At 31.8% G+C, this 12,979-nt stretch overlaps 1 protein-coding gene across 7 annotated transcripts in view; it reads right to left on the bottom strand.

Annotated features, from left to right (window-relative positions):
* The window catches only part of LOC114326692 (protein spartin), a 178,418-nt gene that overhangs the window by 91,679 nt on the left and 73,760 nt on the right, over positions 1 to 12,979 (bottom strand). For all 7 annotated transcript variants that reach the window (XR_007697893.1, XR_007697892.1, XR_007697895.1 and 4 more), the window contains one exon: positions 7,630 to 7,882. Coding sequence is in view for 1 of the 7 variants with exons in the window: in XM_028275107.2 (XP_028130908.1) it covers positions 7,630 to 7,882 (253 nt within the window). In the remaining 6 variants the exon portion in view is untranslated. The remainder of the gene's footprint in view (positions 1 to 7,629; positions 7,883 to 12,979) is intronic.

Below are 12,979 nucleotides of genomic sequence, written 5' to 3'. Positions count from 1 at the left end.
TTTCTTAAAATTAAAAGTTTTACCATTTTTTTTTTTTTTTCTATAACACGTCTAGATCTAAAACTTCCCATAACACTTCTTTTGGACTCTATAGTTTAACATAGACGTGATCAAATTCATAAATTTTAAATTTTTCCACCTAATTTTTGCGATTTACAAGTTTGCGACTTTTACAAGAAGAAGACTGAAAGTCTACAACAACTTTCATAGTCTTCACAATGGTAAGAGGTATGTGCTGTAAATATTTCAGAAAAAAAATATTAAAATGGAACAGAGTTGTAGCGAGTTAAACAGTGAGTTCATTTTTTTTTTCATTTTTAGGTTAAAATTCCGATTTTGACAAATTTGATCTTTTAATAAAAAATTAAGTAATCGTGTGGGGAAAAAATAAATATGCCATTTTAATTGCCTATTTGTCTTATTTGTAAAATTCATATTAGAGTTTTCAAAAAGCGCATACATGGTGAAATTTTTTCTAAGACCAAAACGAACTAATTTTTTAAATCCGGACCTGATTTTTCTTTAGTTTGAATAAATCAGTTGTTTGGATGGTAACATAAATTACTTATTTGTGCAAAAAAAAATTAATTTTTGTAATAAAAGTTATTTTTTTTAAATCTATGGTTCACTTTACCAAACTTTTAATTCATAGTGAAATTTGATTTTTTTATAAAAAATTAAGTAATCGAGTGCGGAAAAAAATAAATATGCCATTTTAATTGCCTATTTGTCTAATCTGTAAAATTCATATTAGAGTTTTCAAAAAGCGTATACAGGGTGAAATTTTTTTCTAAGAGCAAAACGAACTAATTTTTTTAAAGCCGGATCTGATTTTTTCTAGTTTGAGTAAATTAGTTGATTAGGTGGTAATAGTGTAACGATTGGCCAAAATAAGAGACACATCGATCTGACCGTTCAAAAATTATGACGAATACAAATTTCTGTGAAAATGCGAAACTCGCCCTGTATATTATTAAACAATGGGAGCAGACACTTTTTAATTGTCATTTGTTATTCCCCATAGGAGCCTCTATACGAGGTAGGAGTATGTACAGTTCCTCATGACTCACCCTGTATGTGTTTATTACTAATAACAAATACAGGAACGAATGTTGCAGAATGATATGAAGAGGATAGAAAAAAAGTACAACATCACAATAACACTTAAAGCAACCAATACACTCATATTTATCCTGTCCAAAACCAAACCCAACAACATACAAGAGAGGTCAAAGAACTACATCTTACTGTGAATACAACAATTTCTATGTGGGAGAAACTACAAGACCACTAAGTGTCAGGATAAACGAGCATAAAACGTATATCAAAAACAGTGATTTCGGCAAATCACAGATATGCAAGCATACCTGGGACAATGAACACAGAGTACAATAAAAAGATTCATCAATAATCATGAAGGAAACAGACATGGAAAAAGAGTAAATTCAAAAAAGCCGCTCTGATTCTAGAAATGAAGAAAAATGTGTAGCAAATCCATCATCAGAATGCAGCAGGCTTTGGTTGCCAATACTTAAACCTCATAAATTACATAGAAACAATGCATAAACACACAGAATAATCATAATTTGATGTACCCTAGGGCATGGGTCACCAATTATGTTTTCCGAGGGTCTGTTTCGAAAACCTATGACACTTCCGGGGTCCGGATTTAATGCTACCTGTGTCTGGTTGTTCTGATTCGGTTTCTTTGCAGATTCTTGTTAAAAAATATCCCCTATAAACAAATCAGAAGAATGCCATTCGAAATTTTTGGGCAGAAATTGTTATAACAATTTTTTTAACAAATTCAAAATATAATATAAAAATGTATACCATTTTTATTCAGTTGCAATGCGAAGGCAAAACAATCTTACTTTTCAATTAGAATACGGAGTGCAGTCCAGTCCCTTGAATCGCGATTTTCGGCTCTTATTGGAGCCTCATCGGAAAGAACGTAGGCACTGTTCTCCATATTCTAACTGATTCGCATCGAGAGCTTTTCCCACCCATTGCAACCGAGGTGATGGTAGTAGGTGGCTAGCGCCATCTGGCATTGAAAGACGAAGTAGTTTTCAATCCTAATAATAATTCAATAAGTTTTCAATTTAAAAATCTTTTAGTAATGTTTTTAATATTTTTCAATATTATTAATTTACTATTAGGATTGAAAACTACTTCGTCTCAAAATATAATCTTTTTTGTCCCCGAAAATATGTTTTCAGTATTTTTAGGTCATCTTAAACAAAAAAGATCATTTTTCTCAAAAGTTGATAAATTTCAAGCAATTTAAAATCTGAAAAATGCGAAAATAAGCAATTTCGAAGCTTGAAAACTCATGTGTAACTATTATTTTTGAGGTTGTCAAGTGCCTAAATTGAAGTTTAAACATTCAAGTTGTTTTTACCCATTAATTATGCGCGTCCACTCGACCCTTAAGCCGTCGCGGCGGCGCATCGCACCATATATGCTGCGTATCGCAGTATATGATTGGCGTATTTAATTAGCACATTGGCAATAATTGAATAAATAAATAAATTGAGGGGCTTGGAAGTAAAAGGGTTTAAGTGCACTTTTTTCAAATTCTGACCTAAGAACAGATTCGCATACCTAAATGGTATTATAACTTGGTGGTAAATTGATCTAAGCATATTTCGCCCTACAGGCGCCATTACATTTTGTTCAATGAAAACAATTACAGTTTGCTTTGGTAGTAAACAGGTTTATCCGTGCTCTTGAACCGTTTTACCACAAAACTATTTTTAGTATTCTGTAAAAACAAAAAGTAAGAAACGGGTTTAAGTGCGCTTGAACCATTTTACCACAAAACTATTTTTAGTATTTTGTAATGTGTTAACACATGTTAATACAGGATTAATTTCAAGTAAATAAATATTAGATTTGTGACCAATTTTGAAGACTAATTAAGTATTATGCAACGTGCCAGTTGTAGTTACACTGTGGATAACAGCTGGAACAAAAATTATCAGTAATATGTAGTTAACATATGTACTTGAACCGTTTTACCAGTAACATTTATCAACACCATGTACCGATTCAAGTACATTTTTTTAATAATTGAAAAAAAGGAAGGATATAGAAAGGGTAATAATATACCCTTATATTTTTATCACTTTATAGTACATTGTCTATTAGACAAGTTTTAGTTTAATGACTCCTAGAATTTATAAAACTCAAACAACTTTGAAGCTGATTATCTCAGAACTACCAAAACTGCAGTTAGACCCTTTACGTCTGGCCCCCTCAATTATTTTAAAAAAACTATGTCAATAATATAATATAAAATTTTAATAAATGTCAAGTACCTATTTGTTAGGAATTTTTCGCATAAGTACGTATATATATGTAGGTATACGTGCGACAAAGACACACCATAAAATGCGAAGCACGACGATTAAATTGTAAAACAACGGCCTATATTGAAATAAGCCCCGATTACTCGTTAGAATCTTGAAATTGGATGTATAAGCAGAGAACAAGGACCACAGAGAAGCGACACGCCTTTGATCTTGCGTGGCCACGCCGCCAATGACCTTCAAACCAACCTGAACAACCAGCGTACCAATAGTCAGTGGGCATATCACACAATATAAATTCGTAAATAAAATTAAGCATTTATGTTCTTCTTCTTCTTCTTCTTTAAGTACCGTGCCCAAATTTTTAGGCGTGGGTAGCTTCCATAACAATTTGCCGATATCGTTCTCGATCTTGTGCGGCATGTAACAATTGATCTGCTGATAAGCCAGTCGATTGACGAAGGTTTCGGAGCCATGAATATTTCTTTCGACCAATTCCTCTTTTTCCGTCGATCTTTCCATTGAGTATTAACTGCAGCATCCTGTATCTGCTACCTCTCATTATATGCCCCAGATATTCAAGTTTTCTCTTTTTTATCATCTTCATTAAGTCACCTTCGCCTTGACCTACTCTGTTTAAGATTTCTCTGTTTGAAATGCGTTGAACCCAAGATATTCTGAGCATTCTACGATACGACCACATCTCAAAGGCTTCTAATTTGTTCATCATGTTAACCTTCATGATCCAGGTTTCACATCCATATAGTAATACAGGATACACATAACATTTTAGGAACTTGATTCTTAGTTGTAAGTTCAGCTGAGAGTTGCTCATAATAGATCTAAGTTTCATAAATGCTCCTCTTGCAATTTCTATACGAGTTTTAATTTCTTCATCCGGATTTAGTGTCTCGTTTATCCAACATCCTAGGTATTGGATTTCAATTGGATTTTATGTTGACTTTCAATAAATATAAAATATTGCACCGAAAAAAAAGTTGCGTGCAGGGCCGACTTTTGTTGGCATTCTTTATAATAATGGAATTATTTTTGATTTACAAAAGGTTGCAAATATATCGCACAATGCTAAGTAATGGTGAAAATCATATTGATTGGAACCATAAATGAAAATACCTTTTTGTTTATCCTGATTTTGGCATTGAAAGACCAATAATAAAATATACCTATTTCCTACGGTAGGTGTGACATTCACTGATTGTTTTTGGCTTGGGCTGATACAAGATATAATTTTGTTCGTCGGGGTATTTCCTAATAAATTATATTTTTTAATATAGGTTATCGAAAAATAACACAGCCATTGTAACTTTCACGGAAATGTCTGTGAAGGAAACCTATACCTTCTCTGATATATCTTTGGAGCAAAAGTATGAAGACATTTTACATTTAATTCTCTTCATGTTTCATAATTTAACAATGTTTCTTTAAGTGGAATTTTATCTCTGTCACCTGTAAATATTTTAGGTTGGCTCTAAGCAGTACAAATATTGCCGAACGTCAAGAACCTAAAGCTTGTCACGCACGGGAAGCTATACTATAATATACGGTGATGAGTGCGCTAATACCCGAAAAAATAACGCAAAAGACGGAAAACATAATACGTTGTGAAATAAAACACAAGACTACAATATAATATCGATGTATCCACCTTTGTACCTTTGCATCCACAAAAGACATGTTAAAACTACAAAACCGTCTATTTTCTTTGTTTCTAAAGATATCAGGTACATTCAAAAAACAAACTATTCAGAAAACAACACTACAATACGATTCCGATGTATACTCCGATCCATATATTATATAGGTAACCTTTGTTATTTATATTTAAATAATTAAAAGTTGGCAGACAATTTTTGTATACTGCACTGCAAAAGGTAGATAAGTATTTAGTTTTTTCATAATTGAATGTAAGTTTGTTTATTTGCAACCGTGTTTTTGCAATTTTGCAGTCTTGTTCTGCTATAATTTTAAGATTTTCTCAATTATCGGCCCCAATTATGTTTCCAACAATTTTTGTTTGAATCGTATTTTGTTTTTGTCGTTTAAATCAGAAATTCTCGTGTATAGAACTCTTTATATATTTTTATTTCGTAAAAATAGGATATCTTGGAGTGCGATGACACACGGAAAACATCTGTTGAATTTTTGACCTGGCTGACCCTTCGTAGACTTCCGTCTGACACCAAATTTAATATTTTTATTTTGAAATATCCCTTGCTTGACAGAGCGAAGTTTAGTTTTTTATGCATTACGTAGGGGTAATTAAATTCAAGAAAATGAATCACTTTCGCCATGATTTATTATCAATAATATTTATTCTAGTCAAACTAAGACTATTAGATACGTAATAACTAATACTTATGTAAAAATTACAAAGCAATAACAATTACCTGTTATTATTCTTAGGAAATCTAAATAAACTTATTCCTCTTCCTGTCGCAGATGGACATCCGTGAAACACATACGAGTAACCAGACATTTTAACTATTATAATTATATAAATCTCAAACAAACTTTTTAAGTCGAGTATTTACCATACACGCCTACGGACTATCGTAAAACAACCAGGAGGGACATAATTAGTATGTTGGTGATACTTAAAGCAACCAGGTTCGCGCATGCGTCTTCAAAAACGGTACACGTTTTTAGTGCGGTTGTGTCGTTTATCTGTGGTCCTTGTTCTCTGGTATAAGCTTCAATTTAAGCACTTGTCAACCTGAACACTAATAATTTACATTTTGAGTTTTTAAGCCTCGAAAATGCGTATACGTATTTTCGCATTTTTCAGATTTCAAATCGATTATAACTCGAAAACTATCAACGTTTGAGAAAAAATGATAATAAGATCATTTTTATTTAAAATCACCCAAAAAAACGTAAAAATACATTTTTCGACGCAAAAAGGGAATTTTGAATTTGTTTAAAAAAATTATTTTCTATGTAAAAAAATGTACAACCTGTCTGAAGTTTGGAATGAGTTTAGTTGATTCTCATTAGGAAGTTGAGCCGAATACAAAAGCACGTAAGTTGAGCCAAACATGGTACATAATTTCATGGCCAAACATTGTCATAATTGCAAAACACTATATTCTGAATTTATTTGCGGTCCGCACAAAACTAGCCTACGGTCCGAATGCGGACCGAGGTCCGACAATTGGTGACTCCTTCCCTAGGGCATAAGGCATAAAACAACCACCCTCAGATCTTTCCAGCTAAAGTATTGCTGTTGCCTACAACAACATGGCAAGTATGTCAATCTCAATTTTGATAATACATAACCTCAACGCCTTGGCGGCTATACACTCTTTCAACACTTTATCAGTGGCGACGCGTGACTTTTTCTAAAGTGTTACCAAAACCAGATGTAAAAAAATCTGATTTAAAAAAATATTTGGAACCTCCCAAATATAAGTTTTTGTTTTCAATCCTGTGGGATAAAATTAAACAAATCACTATTCCCAAATTATAGATATGTATGTAATTATGTATATGTAACAGGTTTAACAATAAATAATAAACAAACTAAACATATTATTCTACCATAAAATTAACATAAAAAAATGAACAAGTAGGGAAAAGAACAGATTTTGAAAACTATTGTTTATATTTTAATTCTTCCATTTTCAATAATATCATTTTTTTCTTTAAAATAATATATAAAAAAATATACAAGTAGAATGACTTTTCAAGTAGTTGATCAATTACGCAATACGTATCAACACTCTTCCATGTTTAAATGCACGCACACTCTAAACCAACGTTACCAATCTTCAAAATGGTTACAATACTGATATGCACCACGTGCCCGCGCGCCGTCTCTAGACCCGTCGGTCCTTCAAAATTTTCAGAGTTAGTCCCGAGCGATAGTGAGGTTTCTCCTGCGTTACCGTTACCAGTGCCAGTATTGGTAACGGCATATGATAACGTGTCATGGATTCACATATCTCGCCAATATTTTCGTGCGTCTAGTTGGATATTTACTGAATTAGGTACTATTAACAAGTATTTCTGTTGGTAAAAAATATAAATGGAAATATTTCGTAGTAGTCATAAAATATATATTTGCAAGATTTGTAACTGTTACCAATGGTAACAGTGGTTACATGGACGCTTCGCCACTGCACTTTATCTTTTTAATAACCTTTTTTAAAAACAATTTTCGGAATGGATATCGAAACGTCAAATATTTTTCGGTATCAATGTATTTGTTATTACAATCAACTGTGACTAATCCCATATAAACACAATATTTAACTTGGCATGCCACAAGAAAACAGTTTCATAACTTTATACATACTTGTGTTCTACAATCTTAACTGTGTTTTCTTTAAGGCTATTTCCTAGAACTCCTGCAGACGTTTCGAGCCCTCTGTAGACAGTGCTAAAGCCTTCGACTGCCCCAGCTGCAACTGTCAGAACTCCTTGCATCTTATTTGAAGCTTCTCGTTCTGGCATCTTGAAACCTTTAACTAATAATTTAGTTCCACCTCTTTGGATGTGAGGAGCCAGGTATTGACCCAAGCGGACGGTGGCAACTCCAACTCTTTCGGCTAAAAGCAAGTTACAGTTGGAGTAAAATATGCAGATTTTAGGTTATGTGAGTAATATAAAAATAAATTGTGAATAATGTCTTTAAAAATTCTGAATAATCTCTAAAATATAGACTGTTTACAAAACAAAATATAACTATTTTCAACGTTTTAATGATGCCTCTTTTAATAATCACTAAAATGGCATCATTCACAACTATCTTAATCAACTATCCTCTATATAAGGCTGGGATAAAGTATGGAAACAAGTAAATGTCTTTGAAACGAAAAAAAAAACGATATTCATGAAACTTTATGTTCCGTCTCCTTATAATTTAATTAAGTTTATTATTTAGATTTTATATTTGTAATTTTTAACTTCATTGGGTAAATTTTAGTTTCCAGAAAATCTCAAATAAATACTATTTCTGGTGAAATTTGACCATCGTAATCTTTAAATTTATGTAGAAATGCTTGTAAAATTAACAGTTAGGTCGAATTGAGCCGCTTATTGTTTGTCAATAGTTTCATACATTACAAATTACATACCTTCTTCTTTTTGCGTCAATTAATTGAATCCAAAAATAATTATTTTGGCCACCCTGTATAAATAATGACGTTAATCTTTATTTTACTGAATAAACAATTGAATAAAATTTCAAATGAGCTATCAAACGATCAATATTCTCTTTTAAAAAATCATCGATTACCTCATCACGCCCAAATAAACGATATATACATATATGTCAAAAAATTATAATTTAAAAATAAAAATCGACGTGTCCCGGGATTTTTCTCCAAAGTGGATTTTCTTCTCGAAAAAATGAATTTATTCTATAATTTTGAACCTCTCTGTATATGTACAGACTAGTTATTGCAAGTTAACTTTTTATTAACTTTATTATACAAATTATTTTTTGTATTTTCATCTAATAATAAATTGTTAAAGATTGATAAATGCGAACATCCTTGATTTTCAATTCCTTGAATAAAACCTCTTTGGTCTTTTACCTCTTCTTCGATATTGTTGTCGGCTGATAGATTAATTCCCAGATATTTGAAATTCATTACTGGTTGTATAATTTGATTGTTTAACTCCAATTTGCATCTTATTGGTTCTTTGGCAATTACTAAGCTTTTTATTTTTTGGGCTGATAACACTGCCTGGGATAACTATCGGGTGGATCGAGTAGCTTGGTAGTAATCACAGCGGGTCCCTAGCCAGGATAAAAGTGGAGGGTTAATAGGCGAGGTTAGCAACCTACCTATCGTAAAATGAAGCAATACTCAAAGAAATTATAAACGATCATTTGGACGGCTTTATGCATAACTCGACCAAGCGCCAAAACATAGTTTTGAGATAAATGGCTTCAAAGTTTATCGTTTCTTAAAAATGCATTTATTAACATATTTGCACAAAATCTTAACAGAACAATGATCACCTCTAACTCTTTTTGGTTGCAAAGTTTCATTATAATCGCACCTACGATATTCTAGAAAAAAAAATAAAATGTCGCTTGGTCTACTTATGCTTTAAATATATTTTAGGAAGTTTAGCTGTTATACATTACTAGACCAACTACCATTTATGTCGTTTGGTCTATTAATGCAAAACAAAATATTGTGATATGCCTCTTCTAAATCACTAAATAAATAAACTAGTATTTTTTTAATTGTTATGTTAAACGTGTATTGCTAAATTATAATCAATTCAATTATCATTAAATATATTTTTTGCATTTTATTGCTCTAAATTTATTTTACCATTCAATAGAAGTTAATTCCAATACAGTTAAAATTATCTCAATAAAAAATTGGAGTATACAAAGTTTTTAAACTTGCGGTAAAATCTTTTTTTAACTCTATACCCTTTTTTTGCCAAGACTGTGTTGTCATGTAAAATGATATTTATTTATCTATTAACTTGCAGTAGGGACCATTGACAATTCATAAATTTAGTTTTGTTGGAATTGTTAAAAATCTGTTGTTATTCGAAGCGTTAGTGTACTAAACAGCGGTACATAGATACCTTTCTTTATTGCTCAGGCAGTATTGACATTGTAAAATGAGATTTATTTTTTAATAACTTGCAGCAGTCCGAACCATTTGATAATCGATACGAATTGAATTTTGTAGAATTTTCAGTATTTTGTTTTTATACAAAGCGTAAGGGTATTTGAAGCAGTCTGAAGTAAATCATGTTTTTTTATTCTTAGAATTATTTTATGCCTTATATAGGTATAGAGATTTTATATAGATTATTTGTATTTTTAATTTAATTATACATAAAAACAACATTTTCACTTTAAAACAATTCGATCATTTTTTGACCGAAACTTCAAAATTAATGTGTACATTAAGGGGTACAAAAATGTTATTCTGTCCAAACGCTTAGTTAAGCATAACCAGACCGAAGTCGGCGCTTAGTCTACTATTGCGAAACTAAGAATGGGCGTTATGGTCTTGTTATGCAAAACTAAAAACCCTTAATAGACAGAATGTCGCTTGGTTTAATTTTGTTTTTCTTAGTAACCGTTAACGTAACAATAACAGGGATTTTTTCCAAGATAGTTTTAGCTATGTGTCACCAGAATCCGCTGTTATCTCGATTTTAAAGAAATGGCGCTTGGTCGAGTTATGCATAACGCCGTCCATTTAAAATAGAGATTTGTGAAAATATGTAGGTGTGCTACTAACAATATTTTTTACCGCTTTCCGTGTTTCCTACCTATTTGGAGATGAGGAATTAGAATGGACAAAATAGAAGATCCGATTTTTTAACTGAAAATAATTAGCAAGAAGATTTTTCTGAAATAATTAGAACTCTATAAGTACTTGTTACGATGCCAGTGCCAACTGCAGAAGCAGAACGATGTTTCTCGACATTGAAACGTATCAAAACTTTCCTTACAATACTATGGGCCAGAATCGACTAACTGCACTCGGAATGTTGTCAATTAAAAAAAAATGATTCAAGAAATTCCAAATTTTAAAGAATTTGTTATTAAAGAATTTATCTAAAAAAACAGGCGACTTGATAATAAAACCTGCTTGTAACATAAACACTAAATTATAATTGTAAGCCAATAAAATACGTTATTCGATATTGTACCTAATTTTTTTATTATTTAATTAATTATTGTAAGAACCTTTGATTTTTACAATTTGACAACACTCAAAAAATTTTACTTATCAGGGAAATAGGGCTCAAGCGGAGGCCCACGGTGTTATCTATTTTTATATTTTAATATGTGTGCACCCCCAATAATTTACATCACGCGCCGCCGCTGCATTCAGACAGTCCAATGGCGCATCTCACTCGCACTCACATTTACAGCCGCGTCAATACGATCTTATCACTCATTATTGATAATTAAAAATAACAGCTTAGTAATAAATCATGATCATGATGGGGGGCTTTAAATTTGATTTAGTCACTTTCTGACTTTCATAATAATCATTTTTAATCGAGTTATTAAGTCTTAAAAATGGCCATTTTCGCGTTTTTCGAATTTTAAATTGCTTATAACTCGAGCACGATCAACTTTAGAGAAAAATTATAACAGACCTTTTCTGTCCGGAATGGTCCGAAAAAAAATTCTCCGGGCCGAATATATTGATTTTTGCAATTTGATTAAAAAAAATGTTAAAAAAATTGGACCACTTTTCGCGTAGGCGACTTCTTGAACCTTATTCTCGGGTGTCTCACGAATGTGATTATGCAAAAAAAAATCTCGTGGGAATATTTTTTCCAACGAACCCGCCGCTTTCGTCTTGTCTATATACAATTTTAAAATTGTCGTATGGATGACGTATTCTCGCCTTTAACCTTCGGACGACCAAGCGGGGGAAATTTGGACCCCAGCGTATGTTTTTCTTTAATAAATTCAAAAGTATTTTCAATCTTTAACTCATTATTTTTTTATTTGACTTTAATATCATTCTAGATATCCTCATATTTTGAAATAAAAAAAATTCCCTATATTTTACGAATAAAAAATATATTCTGAAGTTGATGTTTGGTAAAATACCGTCTATTATGTGTAATTCCAAGTAGTTTTACGCTAATGACGTCGACTTTGCAAAGTAACAAGACACTTACTCAACATACACACTACACATGACACTAATACTCATGTTGTGACTGGCTGAATGACATAAAGTCCATGCCATAAAAAAACTTCATTTTTTTGTTAATTGTCATTTTTGACATTTTTGACCTGGGCCTTGGTCATCCGTGTAACAAAAAAAGGTTGGTCATCGGAAGGTTAAAAAGCAAGCATTTGATTGGTCTATAATCTATATAGTTACCAAACAACCTATTATATCTATGAATCTTGAAACTTAATTAACCTATTAATGTTCAATGTCAATAGTGTCAAAATTTCATAAATGTTTATAGTGTTAAAATTTCATAATTTAATGGAGTAAACTTGCCTGCGGTTGGACCAATTACAGACAAGCATTACAGTACGGTAAATTTGAATTATGTACTCCTGCTAGTTTAAAAACGACGATAGATATTTCCCTTTCTGTTCCGTTTGGGGTTGAAAAATAAATTGTGATGAATTTTTAGAAACCCAGTTCTTAATACTTAATAATTTGCAACTTCCAAATACCGCACCTTTGTGGAAACACTGACACAAGTGCAAATTTTTCACAAATTGGTTTATCAACACTACGATATTCCTAATATGTACTCGTATTTGCCTGGGGAACAAAGTCAGAATTGTAACTCTTTCCTATTGCACTAGATAACGTGTATGTCGTTGTTGAATTTCCGTTTTTACCTGCTCTCTTGATGCAACAAACTCAGATTATCATTTGTGCGTGATACAACATTAGTATACAGTGATAAACTTATGAAATTTTTGGAGAAACAATGACATATTTGCTAATTTTCTTTCCTTTTCAGGAGGCAATAAGAGGGGATATTTAAGAAAAATTCTTAAAAAACTATAAATATATTTATGTATTATAGTATACGGTAATAACTAAAACCGTGGACAATAAATTTCTACTTTCTCTTGTAATTTGCTTCTCATTTTTGGCCTTAAGAGGCAACAGTATTGATCAACACGTAACAACAAGCGCGGTCCAAGATTGCGGCTGTAATTT

This window comes from Diabrotica virgifera, chromosome 5 (assembly GCF_917563875.1).
Source record: "Diabrotica virgifera virgifera chromosome 5, PGI_DIABVI_V3a".
NCBI classification, from domain to species: Eukaryota; Metazoa; Arthropoda; class Insecta; order Coleoptera; family Chrysomelidae; genus Diabrotica; species Diabrotica virgifera.
Note: the sequence above shows the minus strand (reverse complement) of the source record. Positions and strands in the feature narration are given on the sequence as shown.